The sequence below is a fragment of the Leopardus geoffroyi genome, chromosome B4 (genome assembly GCF_018350155.1).
Source record: "Leopardus geoffroyi isolate Oge1 chromosome B4, O.geoffroyi_Oge1_pat1.0, whole genome shotgun sequence".
In the NCBI taxonomy this organism is placed as follows: domain Eukaryota; kingdom Metazoa; phylum Chordata; class Mammalia; order Carnivora; family Felidae; genus Leopardus; species Leopardus geoffroyi.
In genome coordinates this window covers 45,217,983-45,236,002 of record NC_059341.1, presented here as the reverse complement: position 1 = coordinate 45,236,002, position 18,020 = coordinate 45,217,983, and the positions used below count along the sequence as shown (strand labels likewise).

Sequence of the window (18,020 nt, the reverse complement as noted above, 5' to 3'; positions counted from 1 at the left end):
ATGAGCGGCTCGCCGCCCACGATTGATCTGGGCAGAGATTCGATGGCAGGACCACTCCTGGGAGACTCAGGCCACCTCTGATGGGCGCCATGGACTTGCAAATTCCCACCGATTTTCTTGAACCTCTCTTAGGATAGCTCCGCTACCCAAGGTCTACCTCCTTTCCTTCCTTCTCCTTCCACAGAACTCAGACTTGCCTATAGTAGAACAACTCCCCCAACCTTCTCCTGCTCACTCCTTCGTTTCCCATTGGGGCATTTCCCCTGGTAATTTGCTTGCCTCTCAGAGCACCCAGACCGAGTCACCATATTTTTTAGATTGGGTTTTCAGGTTTCTCACTCATAACTGAGGTGAGTATATCAAAAACGTCTGAATCTTAAAAGAAAAAAAGATGTTGTAAAAAATATGTAAAAATCAAGCTCTGGTTTGTGTTTTAACAAACCAGGATTCAAATCTTAATGAATAGCTTTGCATACAAATTACAAGCAGTGTGACAGCAGCAGGTAATATGCTATTTGCCTTGAAAAATCACTAGCTCGGATCTTGAGAGGAATAAAGGTAGTTTTTCCAAAAGATAACTAAGACTTTGGGAGCATCCTGGAGGCAATCTTCTCTTTGCCAGTGCATATCAAAGTACAGGAAAAAGAAACTTATTGAACATTAAAGCTTTGGATCCATAAATCCATAACACTTAATTCACAAATCAGAGGAGTATTGAAGAGAGAGCTTGACTATCAGCGGGCATGGCAAGCATATTGAAGAATGTATTTATGATACTGTTTGCTGGAGAATTCATAATGGGGATTTTGGGAAATGGATTCATTATATTGGTTAACTGTATTGACTGGATCAGGAACTGGAAATTCTTCGTAATTGACTTTATTATTACCTGCCTAGCTATTTCCAGAATAGTTCTGTTGTGCATAATAATTTTAGGCATAGGTTTAGATGTACCTTGTGAAGAAATATGGAACAAGAATAATCAACTAATAAGTTTTGAAATCCTCTGGACAGGATCCAATTATTTCTGCATGACCTGTACCACCTGCCTCAGTGTCTTCTATTTCTTCAAGATAGCCAACTTTTCCAACCCTATTTTCCTCTGGATAAAATGGAGAATTCACAAAGTGCTTCTCATGATTGTACTGGCCGCAGTCTTCTCTTTCTGCTTGTCTCTTCCCTTTAAGGATACAGTGTTTATGAGTCTGATCAAAAACAAGGTAAATGCGGAAAGAAATTGGACAGTGAGTTTCACAATGAGAACATATGAGTTATTTTTGTCTCATATGCTCCTGAACATAGTGTTCATCGTCCCGTTTGCAGTGTCTCTGGCTTCCTTTGTCCTTTTGATCCGTTCCTTATGGAGCCACACCAGGCAGATGAAGGGCAGAGGTGGGGATCCTATCACAAAAGTTCACGTGAGAGCCATGAAGTCTATGATTTCATTCCTACTCTTCTTCTTTATGTACTATTTGAGCACTATTATGATGAATTTGGCCTATGTCATCCTAGATAATTTGGTGGCAAAGATTTTTGCTAATACACTAGTATTTTTATATCCATCTGGCCATACATTTCTTCTGATTTTATGGACCAGCAAATTGAAACAGGCTTCTCTCTGTGTCCTGAAGAAGCTGAAGTGCCTGCATCTAAGAAAACCCACACACCCATAAAACATGCCTGAAATGACTGCGATTTTGTCAAGAGTGAAGATAATGAATAGAACTCCATGTACGTTTCTTTCCTTCCTCTCCACTTCCTTTATTCTGTTTTGCGACAAGGTCATTGAATCTTACTGAAAACATCTGCCTCGAATAAGTTAAAAGAAAAAGATTTTGCTGTGTTTCCATCAGAATAGTGATGATGTAATTAATTGTAAAATTAGAATATATCACCAAGGCAATGGGAATTTGATGAGAGACAAGAAAAGACTCGGGAAGACAGAAATTTACTTGTGGCTAGATTACAACTGTACAAAATTAAGTGTAGCAAGTCTCAGAGACAGAAAACCCCCAGAATTCATGAAATGAATATTTGGACATTCTAAAACCTTATTACCTGTGGCTGATGGCTAACCATGACTTAAAGTGGTATTTGGGAAAGGATGAACATAGAACGAACTGGCATGACGAATTTTTGGTGATGCAGCCACAGCATGTGCCTAGAAGTCCTGTTGGAGAGCCCATGAGAACCCTACTATTTCTTAAACATATGCCAAAGTTGGGGGCGCCTGAGTGTCTCAGTCGTTAAGCGTCTGACTTCAGCTCAGGTCATGATCTCATGGTCCATGGGTTTGAGTCCCACGTCAGGCTCTGTGCTGACAGCTCAGACCCCGAGCCTGCTTCAGATTCCATGTCTCCCTCACTCTCTTCCCTGCTCTTGCTCATGCTCTATCTCTCTCTGTCTCTCAAAAGTAAATAAAACGTTAAAAAATTTTTAAAAATATATGGCAAAGGTGGTTTCAAATAAATAAATGAATAAGAGAGAAAAACACAAGGGTTAGAAAATACAAGGTGTGTTCGCTTGGGCAGCCCATTTACTAGAAATTGGAATGATACAGAGATTAGCATGGCCCCTACCCAAGGTTGACACACACATTCACGAAGCACTCCGTATTTTTTTTTTAAACTTCTTTCGGGGCGCCTGGGTGGCGCAGTCGGTTAAGCGTCCGACTTCAGCCAGGTCACGATCTCGCGGTCCGTGAGTTCGAGCCCCGCATCGGGCTCTGGGCTGATGGCTCAGAGCCTGGAGCCTGTTTCCGATTCTGTGTCTCCCTCTCTCTCTGCCCCTCCCCCGTTCATGCTGTCCCAAAAAAAAATAAACGTTGAAAAAAAAAAGTTAAAGTTCTTTTATTTGTACTGTTCATTCAAATAAAATAGCTTGGTGCCTCTTACCCCCCAAAATACAAGGCTCAAAGTCTAGGGTACTATAGAGGTTATTTTGTGTGAAAAAAAATAGAGAAAACACAATGCAGAATAGTTTTATATTTTTCTTATTCCCCAGGTATAGTGCCAGTTTTGGTACCAATTATTACTCATTAATTCTGGGTTATCAGGAATCTCATGTTTTGACAGAGGTTGCTTGCTACCCCCAGCCCCCAGTAAATAAAAATTTATTTTATTTATTTCACCTTTCTCTCTCATAGATGTTCTAGTTTTTAAGCAACAGGATTTAAGTTTGCTGTTTGACTTTCCATTGGTGTATGAGAAAAAATGTATTTATTTTAAAAAAAAAAATAAGTTGTTTTAAAGGCCTATAGAATATATCATAGAAAAATGAATAGGGTAGAACTGATTTTTTTTAAAGTGGAGATGTAACTGACATGTAACTGACATGTGTAAGTCTGAGGTATACAAAGTGTTGGTTGGATACATTTATATATTGCAATATGATTACCACTGTGGCATTAGCTAACACCTCTATCATGCTACTTAATTATCAGTTCTTTTTGGTGTGTTGAGAGTAATTCAGATCTACTCTCTTAGCAAATTTGAAGTTTATAAGTTATGCTGTTGGCTATAATCACTATGTCGTACATTAGACTTCCAGAACTTATTTATCTACTAGCTGTAACTTTGTACTCCTAAACAACATCTCCCCAGTATCCTCAACCCCAGCCCCTCTTTTTGCATGTTCATCTTTTTTAGATTCCACATATAACTATTATACAGTATTTGTCTTTCTCTGCCTAACTTATTTTACTTAGCATAATAAGTGATCACTTGCTTTTGGTTCCTTCCTTGGGCAGTTTAATTTAGGTATGGGATGCCCACATTTTAAGAGGGTAGGATATTTGAAAAGCTTTGTCTAGGTGAGATATAAATGCACCTTATTTTCAAAAAGTTGGACTTCAGTAGCATGAAAGCAGAAAGCAAATCTATTCTTTCCCCCATGGCCCCTACAACCCTATTTTGTTGAGTTCTTCTTTTGCCAGGATAAAACCTTAGGCAGATCCTACAGCAGCTATAGTCACTCACGCATACATCGCGTCCAATCCAGACCAAAACCAAAGTTTAAATCTGTCATTTAATATCAAACTTTTCTCACTTACCTTTTTCAGATCCTATTCAAGCCTGAACACCTGATGTGAGAAAGGTTGTTTCATTGCTGATTCTTGTTCTTCTCCCCAGCATTCCTGATGCTTTTGGTTTCTTTATGATTGCAACAAAGTTAAACAGCCAGTGTCCCCCTCGGGTTCTCTTTTGGCTAAGGAAAGCTGTCAATCATACCAGATATTTTAATGCAGACTCATTTTTTTGTAGGCATGTATGTCAGGGGTCCCCAAGGCCACCCTTATGTTTAATGACTCAGAGAAATGCTCAGGGACCTCAGAAAAAGCTATTATAGTCACAGTTACACTTTATTACAGTGCTACAGCAAAACAAAAAACAAAAAACAAAAAAACAAAAGCATTGATAGATGAATAATTGCATATGCTATGTTGATTTACTCCAATACAGATATAATGTCTGAAACAGTAGCTAGAAACTGGTTGAGAGACTGTGGATGTCTTTTGTAGCAGCCTAAGTTAATGTCTTTTGTAGCAGCCTAAGTTAAGAGTTTGATCCTGAGAATTGTAATTTTTCCTATGGTATACGAATCAAACAGCGTTTGAAAGTTTGAAGCATTGATCTTTATTGTTGCAATCTATAACTTTCTCCAATATATCTAGCTGTGGGGTTTGCTTATTTGTTTTTTTTTTTTTTATTACTATAATTATGGGTGTTCTCTTTCTATTCAAGCCTCAAGAATGTCCTCAGTTTAGCCCTTGGAATACCCTTTCAATCCAGAGTTTTATTTGGCTAAGAGTTTTCCCCCATTATTTGATTATTTCTTCTCATTTATCTTCTTGTATTTTTAAAATACCAGCAGATAGACATTTATATTATATTATTATTTTACAAGTGTCCTCATTATTCTGTCAGAATTTTTCTTTCTTATTTCTTCTGAAACATTCTACACAGATTATTAGGCTGGAGGGGCGCCTGGGTGGCTTGGTCGGTTAAGCGTCCGACTTCGGCTCAGGTCATGATCTCACGGTCCTTGAGTTCGAGCCCCGCGTCGGGCTCTGTGCTGAGAGCTCAGAGCCTGGAGCCTGTTTCAGATTCTGTGTCTCCCTCTCTCTGACCCTCCCCTGTTCTTGCTCTGTCTCTCTCTGTCTCAAAAATAAATAAACGTTAAAAAAATTTTTTTTTTAAAAAAAGAGAAAAAAAATTATTAGGCTGGAACTTTCAGCTCACTAATTTGATATTCCAAAGAGTCTCTTCTCTAATTCAGCACGACTATACTAATAATTAAAGAGACAGATGTGATTTTAAGTTCCAAGTATTCTGTTTGCCATTTTACTATGCGATAATATTATCAATATATAGTTATGAAAGCCTATCAAATTCCTCTGATCTACCAACAGTGCTGGGAGTTATATTGATTTAGTATTCTGTGTCCTTTGCATTCCCTGCATTTTCTTGAAGGTTTGTTCTTTTGTGTGTTCAAGCTAGTATTTCTCTTTCATTGGTTTGATTTGCCTCAATGTGAATTTTTAAGATCTATACGTGCGGGTGAAATCAGTGGGCAAGATTTAGCTCATGTATGTGATTTTCATTGTTGTTGTTTTTTGTGTGTTTGTTTTTGTTTTGTTTCTTGTCTTGACTAATATACTTATACTTTCAACTATTGTGTCTCTAATTTTCCACACTTAGAACCTTCAGCAACATTACACCTTTATGTTCCCATCCAGCACATTTGATTTTATGACCTTAATCTAGGATATGCCTTGGTAGGTGGAGGGAACTAAAGTCAATTTTCTCACTCCACGTTAAAGTCACCAGTTGCCTAAAGACCAGAGCATCATGGGTAGGAGACCCTGGGTCTGGTAATTATGTTGGACAAGGAAGTGGAGCTATGACTTTGCAGAATTTCTTTGGGGGCAAATGGACTGCTTGTTTTGGGGAAAATGGCATCCTTTACAACTTGAAAGAAACTGAGATACTGCACAATTTTTCTTAATTTAGTTATTGGTCTTGTCACAAACCTTATCCCTTTTCTAACAAGACTATTTAACTTTTTCTTATGAAACCATACGACTCCCTTATTAATTATGAATATTATCTCTGTGTGTCACAAATGTTGCATATATTTTCCAATAAATTATTTCTTTTTAAAAATTTTGCATATGGTATTATTTTTCATGGAATTATTTTACCGTTCTATGTGCTAAATTTCTCCCTTGTTTCTTTTATGGTTCTGAGATTTTGTTCTTTATGTTTTTCTTAATTGAGTATAATTAATATACAGTGTTATATTCGTTTCAGGTGTAGAATATAATGATTCAGTATTTCTATATATTATTCAGTGCTCATCACCCTAAGTGTCCTCTTAATCCTCTATTTCATTCATTCCCTACCAACCTCCCCAGTTCTGGAATTTTGAATTCAGCTCATAAGAGGACTTTCACATTCAATTTAAAAAAAATTTTTTTTTTAACGTTTATTCATTTTTGAGACAGAGAGAGACAGAGCATGAATGGGGGAAGGTCAGAGAGGGTGGGAGACACAGAATCTGAAACAGGCTCCAGGCTCTGAGCCGTCAGCACAGAGCCCAACGCGGGGCTCGAACTCACCGACCACGAGATCGTGACCTGAGCCGAAGTCGGCTGCTTAACCGACTGAGCCACCCAGACACCCCTTTCACATTCAATTTTTAAAAAATATCTCCCTAATTTGTTTGTTTTGTTTTTTGTTAGTTTTTTTTTTTTTGTCTTGTACACATTTTTTTTAACTGTTATATGTTCAATCAAACTCCAAGTTACTTTCATATACTTCGTGAGGTAGGGAATCTGACTAGTTTGAATGGATGGCCAATAAACTTTTAAGTAATGTACCTTTATGTAAAGATAGCAAACTCCAATGTCCACAGTGGCCAGGAATGGTATAAATGTGTGAAGACATTGGTAGTTAGAGCTAATCGTGATGAACTTTTGTATGTGTTCCTCATAATTATGTTCAAATTTATTTTTTAAACAGTCACTGTCAGATCAGTCTGCCAATGTGTGGTCTCTCATTCTTCTTCAGTTTCTTATCTATTCTGCAACATTTACTCTTCTAAGGGATTTTCAGAATCAACTTCTCAAATCCCATAAAATATACTGTTGGGATTCTTACTAGACTTGCACTGAACTTGTAGATTTCTCTAAAACATATTGAATTTCCTTCTCTTTTAAAAAAATGTTTATTATTTTGGAGACAGAGAGAGAGAGTGGGCAGAAGCTGGGGAGGGGAGAGAGAGAGGGGGACAGAGGATCCAAAGAGGGCTCTGCACTGCCAGGAGAGAGCCTGGCATGGGGCTCAAACTTGAGAGCTCATGAGATCGTGACCTGAGCTGAAGTCGGACACTTAACCGACCAAGCCACCCAGGCAACCCTGCATTTCCTTCTAAGAATATAACATCCAAATTAGTTTCCATAAGCCTTCTTTTAGGTTATTTAATGACATTTCACAGTTATTCTTTCCTTTTAGGTGTTCTGCTTTTTTTTTTTTTTTTTTTTTTTATTGACTCTATTCCTAAGTCTCTTTTAAGTGTCCCAGCTAATTTTAAATATGAGTTTTTTGTACTGTATTGTACTTGAGATGAGAAAAATAAAACTTTTGTTTAGAAAGCTGTTGTTAATAGATCTGTGCAGTTTGATGAGCTAATGAAGAAAGGCAAAATAGTATTAACCTGGAACTAAGTTCCAAGTTATCACAATAGTGGAAATCGTGGGGTAACGAGTTTGGAAGTAAAGAGATATTAAAGATTTTCTGTCTGGAAGGAGAAGAGTATAGATGTTGATCAATATTCCATTGGTGACTATGAATGAATTTTTGAATGTGAATTAATAACTTCTAAAGTAAGTTAAAAAGCAAATGATAACTGAGATTCATTCATTCATTCATTCATTCATTTTTATAGGAAGCAGGAAATGTGCTTGCAACTCCAACATAAAAAGAATTGGTGAAGGGGCGCCTGGGTGGCGCAGTCGGTTAAGCGTCCGACTTCAGCCAGGTCACGATCTCGCGGTCCGTGAGTTCGAGCCCCGCGTCGGCTCTGGGCTGATGGCTCAGGGCCTGGAGCCTGTTTCCGATTCTGTGTCTCCCTCTCTCTCTCTGCCCCTCTCCCGTTCATGCTCTGTCTCTCTCTGTCCCAAAAATAAATAAACGTTGAAAAAAAAATTAAAAAAAAAAAAAAAAAAGAATTGGTGAAAATACGTAAGAAAATCACTAACACTCCTCAAATAAACAAGTTATGAATATGAACAGATACTTCACGATGGAAAAACACCATGTTCCACTTTCCAAATTAAGCATTTTTTTATTAACTAATGGTAGTAACTTTGCACAGGCCAATAACAATTTGGATCGAAAAATATGCATCAGGGGCGCCTGGGTGGCTCAGTCGGTTAAGTATCCATCGACTCTTGATTTAGGCTCAGGTCGTGATCTTACAGTTCCAGAGTTTGAGCCCGGCATTGGGCTCAGCACATCAGCAGAGCCTGTTTGGGATTCTCTCTGTCCCTCTCTTTCTGCCCCTCCCCCACTTGTGTTTTCTCTCTCTTTCTCTCTGTGTGTCTCTTTCAAAATAAAGATTTAAAAAGAAAAGAAAATATGCATCAGAAAATATAAAAATGCTTATACATTTAAAATCATAATCTCATGGGCTGAAGTTTCATCTAAGAGTAATATTTACATATACTTAAACATTGCCGTACTGTACATAACAGAGAAAATAAAGTAGAACAAGAAGGAGATTAAAAGCACCCTCATAATAAGGGATTACTTGAAATAAAAGTGTTACAGGTCCTGATGTAATGTTAGTAGGCTCTTAGAATCATTGTTGTGGACAATTTATAAAACTCATGAAAGGCCTTAGCTTCTAAAGCTAATAATTAAAAAGTAGACCTCAGCATTATAAAAATAGTATGATTATAACTTGTATAATGATAACTCATGAGTAGCTAAATATTAAAATACTGGAAGGAAATCAGTATAAATATTAACAAATGATTGGTATTTTAATTTTTATCTACTTTTATATATGTCTAAAACTTTCTATGATTGTGTTTATTCTAATCCAGCAAATGTTATTGTTTACTATTTGTCAGGTTTTGCATTTACTGAGAGGATTTTGACAGTGAAACATCAGAATTTTGCTTCTATACAAAAAATGACAGCCCACAAAACAGTAATAATAAAGCACAAAATATACTATAATTAGAGAGATACAGGATGGGGGGAAAAAAAGGCACCAAATCCAATTTTAGATGAAGAGGAAGATTTTTCGAAAAGTCAATTTCTGGGGCGCCTGGGTGGCACAGTCGGTGAAGCGTCCGACTTCAGCCAGGTCACGATCTCGCGGTCCGTGAGTTCGAGCCCCGCGTCAGGCTCTGGGCTGATGGCTCAGAGCCTGGAGCCTGTTTCCGATTCTGTGTCTCCCTCTCTCTCTGCCCCTCCCCCGTTCATGCTCTGTCTCTCTCTGTCCCAAAAATAAATAAACCTTGAAAAAAAAATTAAAAAAAAAAGTCAATTTCTTTTTTTTTAATGTATGTTTATTTTTGAGAGAGAGAGAGAGAGAGAGAGAGAATGAGTGGGGGAGGGGCAGAAAGAGAGGGAGACACAGAATCTGAAGCAGGCTCCGGGCTCATCAGCACAGAGCCCGACGCGGAGCTGGAGCTCACGAACTGTGAGATCATGACCTGAACCAAAGTGGGACGCTCAACCAACTGAGCCACCCAGGCACCTCAAGAGGGACATTTTTCTAGAAGCAACTGTATCTAAACCAGTATCTTCAAGAGTCAGAAGAGGGATGAGTGCCAGGAATAAAGCATGAAAGTATCGATGCATTTGGACTTTATCCTGAAAATAGCGGTCAGGTTTTCGCTAAAGAAGACCATATACACACTTGAGGGAAAGGATTGCTATAAACGGATAAGATTGTAAGTCGAGTGAATGATAAGGAGACTATTCTTCCAGGCTGTGGCAAAAATGATGAGAGTCTGAACTAAGATAGTTGCCACTGGCTTGGCGAAAAAGGATAGATTTGAGAGCTATTAAGAGCATGAAATTAACTGGTTTTGGTAGTGAGTAACAGGGAACTCAGCTTGGCATAGATTTCCAGCTTCTGTGACTAGATGATCTGCAAACGACTAGGAGCCATAATTGCAAAACTGATATTGGATTTGTCTGAGAAATTAAGAACTAGCCTTTGTGAACTCTCCCTAGTCTATGGAATGACTAAACCAACATAAGACAATAGAATAGAGAAGGAGATTTATTTTGGGTACACTGGAGGGTGGAGGGAGAAAAAGAGGTGCCATTAATCCCCTAAACTCTTATTTCATCCCTGGTCCTCAGGGCATGAAATACGTTCCTCCGAACGTATTTTGCTACCAACAAACAGGATGGTGAAACTCTCCTTGGACCATGTGTAGATTGTTGGTGGGCCTTCCTTTATGGTAGATTTGTCTGTGTTTAGAGGGTGAAGTGCTAAGGTTCAATTAGTCCCAGAGCATCCTCCAACTAGCAAACTAGCTAACTAACTAGCATCTTCTTTGCACGACTATATTTACACGTCCCTGTCCCCAGGGCAGGATCTCCTCCCTTGGGTTAGTTATGTCATTATTTGAATCTTTCTACTATTAGTTTTCTTGAAAGACCCAGTCAGAAAAGTGGGGGGTGGGAATGATATCTAACTACTTTGGGTTCAACCGCATTGAAGACATTAATAAATCAAATTATTTTTTCTCGTTGAATTCAAATGATCAGAACACACATCCCTCAGGTGTTTTGTACTTAAAGCAGAAATATACACAATAGATAATCCTAAAGATAGCTATACATTTTAAGCATTGGTGCCAAGATGCTGTAATCTTCATATCCTCCGGAAAAAATTCCATGCTTTAGCGAACATTTCCCCTTTTTTCCCTTGTCCCCCTACTCGCTCAAGAATAAAAAAAATTTGAAGATTCTTCTACACTGTCAAGAAGGCTTTTGAAGATGGGCGCCTGGGTGGCTCAGTCGGTTAAGCAGCCGACTTCGGCTCAGGTCATGATCTCGTGGTTCATGAGTTCAAGCCCCACCTCAGGCTCTGTGCTGATGGCTCAGAGCCTGGAGCCTGTTTCAGATTCTGTGTCTCCCTCTCTCTCTGACCCTCCCCCATTCATGCTCTGTCTCTCTCTGTCTCAAAAATAAATAAACGTTAAAAAAAAAAATTAAAAAAAAAAAAGAAGGCTTTTGAAGAAATTAGAGGATTTCAGTTTGGGCATGTATAGTTTGGAGTATGTGTGTTTCATTCCAAGAGATGACCGGAAAGGCCTATGTTTCCTTGGGAATTATGATACCAAGGTTAGATTTCTATATTGCTTGCCAAGTTTTCTGAAAATTACAAACCCTGTGTTTTACTCTGTAATGCAGTGACCTGCACGATGAGTGTATAGTAATCAGAAATGTAGGGATTGCTAGCTTTACCTGCATGTGGAGATATTTTAATGTGGTGAAAATTAGTGTTGGGGGCATTAAAAAGAAAACCACAGGTCCAAAATGGTATGTCACTTGGGTTAAGGTCCCAAGTCAATAAACCAAGACTTAATACCTAACCTAACTATAGTTTCAACCCACCCTAAAATATAACCTTTAACCAATCAAAATGGAATCTCCTCATCAGCCCTAGGAAATTTACTGATAGCCCCCTTCCATTCCCCTTAGGAGGGTGACCTTGCCTAAAACAATGAATCTTTGTTAAAATCTTCCTTTTTTCCACTTCCTCTCTACCTTTAAAAACATTTCCTTTTCTGTAACCCTTTGGAGCTCCCCGCTACTTGCTAGGTGGGATGCTGTTTGATTCATGAATTGATTAATAAAGCCAGATCGATTTTTAAGTTTTACTCACTCGGTTGAATTTTTGTCATTTGACAGAGGTACCCATTTCACAATTTAGACTTGCAAACCAAACGAAGCAGCTCCTTGAAAGAGGAGAGGGATTTTTATTCAAAAGAGTGAAAGTTAATCCGTGCCTTTATTTACATATTAGCAAATGAGAACCTGGTCTTTCAACCATCTCTCTACACAGGCTATTTACAGTTTCTGGCTGACATCTGGACCAAGACTGGAAATCCTCAGCAGAGCTGGTTGGAAATGTTCATTGGCTGTTACAGAGAGTGATTCCACAGCTGCATTGCACGTTACTGGGCTGCATAGCAAAAAAGAGCCACAGTAAAAAACAAGTAGGATACTATTGCCTAATTAAACATAAACTCCGTACCGTTACCTAGTAAATCATGTGGGTATCAGTCAACAAACTGCAGATTAGAGTCTTCCGTTTGCAGCCATGTTGAATACATTGGAGAAAGTTCCCATGGGTGTAACAAGTGGGACATAATGGGTATTTTAAGGAATTGGATTCATTGGACTCGCAAGTAACATTTTCTGGCTTAGAAACCAGAAGTTATGCTTGGTTGCGTTTATTCTTATTAGTTCGGACTTTGCTAGGATCAGTGGGTTGTGGCTAACAATTGTCAATTTGTGTTCAGTGCCGTTGTATGGGAAACTCCCCGATACTATTGAAAAGAGCAATCCAAACAGTTTAAAGCTAAGTTCTCTCTTCCTGTATTGTGGAGAAGTCTGTTTTGCTTGCTGTTTCCACGAAAGGCCATTTATCTCTCAACACCTCAAGTGGAACAGTTACAGGGACTCGACCTCTTAGTTGTTTCCCTGAATCATTTGTGGTTTTGAAGAAAAGTGTTCGCCTGGGTCCGAGGTGCCAGGAAGGGGGCCAAGAGGGCCTTAGAAACCCATGCCTTATACATCCTCAGACAGACAGTGCACCTAGGAACCGATGAACCGTTCTGTACTTTAACCGACTAGGTTCAGTCATCATCTGGCATGCCTCCTGGGGGCCAAGTGGACCCAGGGGTCAGAGGGACCTGTATTGTGGATCTTTGACAAGAAATACAATTGCTGAGAAGTCTGTTTTGTTTGCTATTGCTATGAGCGTTGTGAGACCTTTCCTGGATGTAACCCGCCGTGTAGTAGAATGGGTTATAAATCTCCCTAAATGAATGTAGTCTGATATGTAATGAAATGAGTAACTATAGTAATTGTACACAAACTAACTGGCGTCCTTCGCTTCTGTAATCTTGCTTGCTTGTCTATAAAAACCCTATACCAACTCTGATCGGGGCCTCTTAGCGTCACCGGCAACGAGTGCGCAGAGGTCCAGGTTCGAACCTGTAATAAACGACCCTTGCCACTTGGCTTTGACTCACGACTCTGGTGGTCTTTTGTGGGAGGTTTTAGAACATCGGGCATTACACTATGGAAAGAAACAATGTCCTAACTAGTATCTGGATACTACACAACCTCTTGAGCACTTGTTTTGCTACTTGTCCTGATGTCTTTTTTTTTTTTTTTTTTCCTTCCTGAATGCCTATTTCTCAGATTCACTTTCCCTTTGGCTAAAATGGAGCATTGATGAGGTAGTTTTCATGCTTCTGCTGAAAGCAGTATCTATAACCTTCCTGTTCATGAGCTTTCCTTTGCTACATAGTTTTGATGTCTTCTGATATCATCTACAAAAACAATAACAAAGAGAGAGACAGACAGAGAGAGAGAGAGAGAGAGAGAGAGAGAGAGGGACTGTGGGTGCACTTGTGAGTGAGGGAGGGGCAGAGAGAGAGAAAGAGAACCCCAGGCAGGCTCCACACTGTCAGCACAGAGCCAGATGCAGGGTTCAAACCCACAGACTGTGAGATCATGACCTGAGCCAAAATCAAGAGTTGGCCTCTCAACCAACTGAGCCACCCAGGCGCCCCCAAGTAACTTTTATTTAAATAATTAGTATGCCAAAGTGGCACATTGTGGGGCGGCCTGCTTTGGGCCCTACAGGCTCCTCTGTCCTGTCTCCCTTTCCTTGATTTTCTTTTTTTCTGCTGCTCGTTTCTTGTGGAAATACATGAGGCACATTGAGCTCATCAGGGATTCCAGAGGCCCCAGCATGGAGGCCTATTTCAGAGTGATAACAACTGTGTTTTAATTTCTTGTGTTCTTTGCACTGCATCAATTTACCTTTTTCATGACACTTGTAGGAGTATTTTTGGTTACAGAACAAGCTGGCTTGGTTTGGATGTTTGGTTACATGATAAGAATTCTATAACTTTCAGGTCGCTCACGTCGTGATTTTTGGAAACAGCCAACGGAGGAAATTCTTCTTGGGGATTCTTTGGCACTTGAAGCATTATCTGAAAGGAAAGGCACTTTCAGCTACACAGGTCGGCCTGTAAGAGAAGTCGGCAAGAATTCTGTGTGATCTTCCTTGATTCACTGGATTCTTCCTTTCGTATCTATACTGTGTCACTGAGTATCATTTCAACTCTTCCTAGATGTGGATCCATTTCACCTTTATGGTTCTGAAGCAATTTCAGGAACTGAGGACGAGAGACTGTGAATTATAATGAAAGATGCCTCCGCTGCTCTTATCACTTAGGAAATTCCAAGAGTTTTGGGAACTGTGTGCCAGGAACCATGGATGGAAGACCAAAAGACATATTTATCTTAAATTATATTACAATACTTTTATATTTTTGGAAGTACATCTTCAGTGCAAATTCAAATAAACCCAAACTGAAACCCCTCCAGAAATAATTACTTTTCATAGTTTTCTGTATCTAGTGTTTCCTTATGCAGACTCCAGCCTATACATTTTTCAAAACTTTTATTAAAACTTAAAAAAAATATTTATATTTGAGATAAAGAGACAGAGCACAAGCAGCGGAGGGGGAGAGAGGGAAGGAGACACAGAATCTGAAGCAGGCTCCAGGCTCTGAGCTGTCAGCACAGAGCCCCATGAAGGGCTTGAACTCACAGACCGTGAGATTCTGACCTGAGCTGAGGTCCGATGCTTAACCAACTGAGCCACCGAGGAGCCCCACGAGCAAGTACATTTTTGTTTTCCAACATTTTGGCAAGAAAGCTAAATGAAATAATTATCTTATATTCCCCTCTTCTCCCACACACTTACTAGAAAAAATATATAGGCTTAGTATTATGCTACAGTTTGTATTTTATCAAAGAATTTGAGCATCTACCCAAAACAGGTATTTCTGGATTCTGGCATAGTTCATAGAATTCTTGTTGTTATTAATAAAATTTTGGGTGGGAAGGAGGGGAGGGTGGGTGATGGGTATTGAAGAGGGCATCTTTTGAGATGAGCACTGGGTGTTGTATGGAAACCAATTTGACAATAAATTTCATATATTAAAAGAAAAAGAATAAAGATATATTGCAAACAGAAAAAAACAGAAAAAAAATTATATTAATAATATAATTGTAAATGATGTTTGAATTGTAAATGATGTTTGAAATGAGTGGAATTTTTGTTTACCAACCAAGAAATGTTCCACCATCAAGGTCCCTTGAATCTCTTAATGTTCTTTTTTTTTTTTTTTTTTTTAGCTTTTAATATTTATTTGTTAATTTTTGAGCATGGGGAGGGGCAGAGAGAGAGAATCCCAAGCAGCCTCCACACTCAGCCCGGAGCCCGATGCGGGGCTTCATCTCATGATGGTAAGGTTATGACCTGAGCTGAAATCAAGAGTTGGATGCTTAACTGCCCGAGCCACCCAGATGCCCTGAATCTATGAATGTCCTTAATTCCCAATGAAAAAAAGACAGTTTAAATTATGACCTAATACATTTGACCTTGTCAAATAATGTAGGAAGCATTCCCATGTGTTAATCACTCTTCTGTACCTGAAAAGGACAGGATTCAGAGTTTGGCAAACACCTGGAGGTTCAGGGGGAGCGGCAGGCTTGGAGAGGTTCCAGAAGCTTGCACCTTTTCCTGCATACCTTGCCCTATCTTGCCCTATGCATCTCTTCTGTCTGGCTGCTTCTGAGGCATATCCTTTTATAATAAATTGATAATATAGTAAGTAAAATGTTTCTCTGAGTTCTGCGAGCTGCTTAGGAAATTAAGCAAACCCAAAGAGGGATCTCCGATTTATAGTTAGTTCAGAGGTACAGGTAACAGCCTGGGTTAGTGACTGGCATCTGAAATGGGGGCGGAGGGGCGCAGTCATGCAGGACTGAGCCCTTAACCTGTGGAGTCTGATGCTATCTCCCAGTAAATAATGTCAGAACTGAGTTGAATTGTAGAACTGTTGATGTCTGGAGAGCTTCTTGTTCTGAGACCTTCTCAGAACAAGTCCATCCTGGTACTAACAGCATCCCCATAGAGCCCTGGTAATATCAGAACAGTTATAAATATTTGTCAATAGATTAATTGTTTTCATATTAAGTGTTGGAAATTTTCCTGGTAGTTCATATATAATTTTATATAGAACAGAATGTGGGTATAATAAGTTTGAGTCCTGTGTCTTAACTGTGGGTACTTTGATTCATCTAAAAACCAAATCATAACTTGTAGCAATGCTAACTAAAAACAAATTCTCTACTCTTCAGATTTGATTTTGCTTAAAAACCTTTATGGGATTAGTAGTGACGTCCCTCTCATTTGTGATATCAGTAATTTGTGTCCTCACTTTCTTTTCTTTGTTAGTTTAAGAAGCTTATCAATTTTATTGACCAAAGAAGCGGCTTTTTGTTTTATTGATATTTGCCCACTGATTTCCTGTTTTAAATTTCATCATTTTCTGATCAAAGTCTTATTATTTCTTTTCTTTTGTTTATTGGATTGGATTTGTTCTTCTTTTTCTCATTTCCTCGGGTGGAGGCTTAGTTGATCAATTTTAGATCTTTCTTCTTTTCTTTTTTTTTTTTTTTAAATATTTTTTTTCAACGTTTATTTATTTTTGGGACAGAGAGAGACACAGCATGAACGGGGGAGGGGCAGAGAGAGAGGGAGACACAGAATCGGAAGCAGGCTCCAGGCTCTGAGCCATCAGCCCAGAGCCCGACGCGGGGCTCGAACTCACGGACCGCGAGATCGTGACCTGGCTGAAGTCGGACGCTTAACCGACTGCGCCACCCAGGCGCCCCTCTTTCTTCTTTTCTAATATATGCATTCAATGCTATACATTGCCCTCTAAGCTCTGCTTTCCCTGCATCCCCCAAATTTTGAAAAGTTGTGTTTAGTTCAAAGTATTTTAAATTTCTCTTGAGATTATTTCTTTGAGCTTTAGACACATTTAGAAATGTGTTGTTTAATCTCCCTCTTTGGGGATTTTCCAGTTATCTTTCTCTTATTGACTATTAATCCCATTCTGGTCTGAAGGCAGATGTTGTATGACTTCTATTCTTTAGGTTTGTGAAGGTGCACTTTGTGGCCCAGAGGGTGGTCTATTTTGATGAATATTCCAGGTGAGCTTGAGAAAAATGTATAATCTACTGTTGTTCGATGAAGAGTCTATATATTTCAAATATATCCTGTTGATCGAAGGTGTTATTGAGTTCAACTATGTCCTCACAGATTTTATGCCTGCTAGATCGGTCCATCTTTATTGAAGACTGTTGGAATATCGAACTATTATTGTGTATTCATCCATCTGTTTCTCCTCGCAGGTCTATCAGCATTTGCCTCGTGTAGTTTGATGCTCCATTTTTGGGCATTAAAGTGTTAAGGATTATTATGTCTCTTTGGAGACTGACCCCTTTATCATTATTTAATGATCTTCCTGATAACTTTCCTTGCTTTGAAAACAGACCAGACTATTGCTGCTTTCTTTGGATTAGTGTTAGCTTGGTATATTTTTCTCTATTCATTTACATTTAATCTATATGTGTCTTTATATTTAAAGTGGTTTTTTTTTTTTTAGACAAACATATTTTAGGTTTTTAAAATCTAATCTAACAGTCTCTATCTTTTAGGTGGTACATTTAGATGATTAACATTCAAATTTTTTTTTTTCAACGTTTATTCATTTTTGGGACAGAGAGAGACAGAGCATGAACGGGGGAGGGGCAGAGAGAGAGAGGGAGACACAGAATTGGAAACAGGCTCCAGGCTCTGAGCCATCAGCCCAGAGCCCGACGCAG

General features: G+C 39.0%; 1 protein-coding gene and 1 pseudogene across 1 annotated transcript; both read left to right on the top strand.

The window, feature by feature from the left end:
• Positions 1-743: 743 nt before the first annotated feature.
• LOC123591789 (taste receptor type 2 member 8-like) lies at positions 744-1,673 on the top strand. Its single transcript, XM_045466461.1, has one exon. It carries the CDS (start codon positions 744-746, stop codon positions 1,671-1,673), a length of 930 nt encoding a protein of 309 aa, XP_045322417.1.
• An 851-nt stretch (positions 1,674-2,524) lies between these two features.
• On the top strand, positions 2,525-2,620 carry LOC123592291 (annotated as a pseudogene).
• Positions 2,621-18,020: the final 15,400 nt, after the last annotated feature.

Excerpts from the sequence above, each read along its gene's own strand:
- LOC123591789 (XM_045466461.1), top strand. The coding sequence starts at position 744 with ATGGCAAGCATATTGAAGAATGTATTTATGATACTGTTTGCTGGAGAA.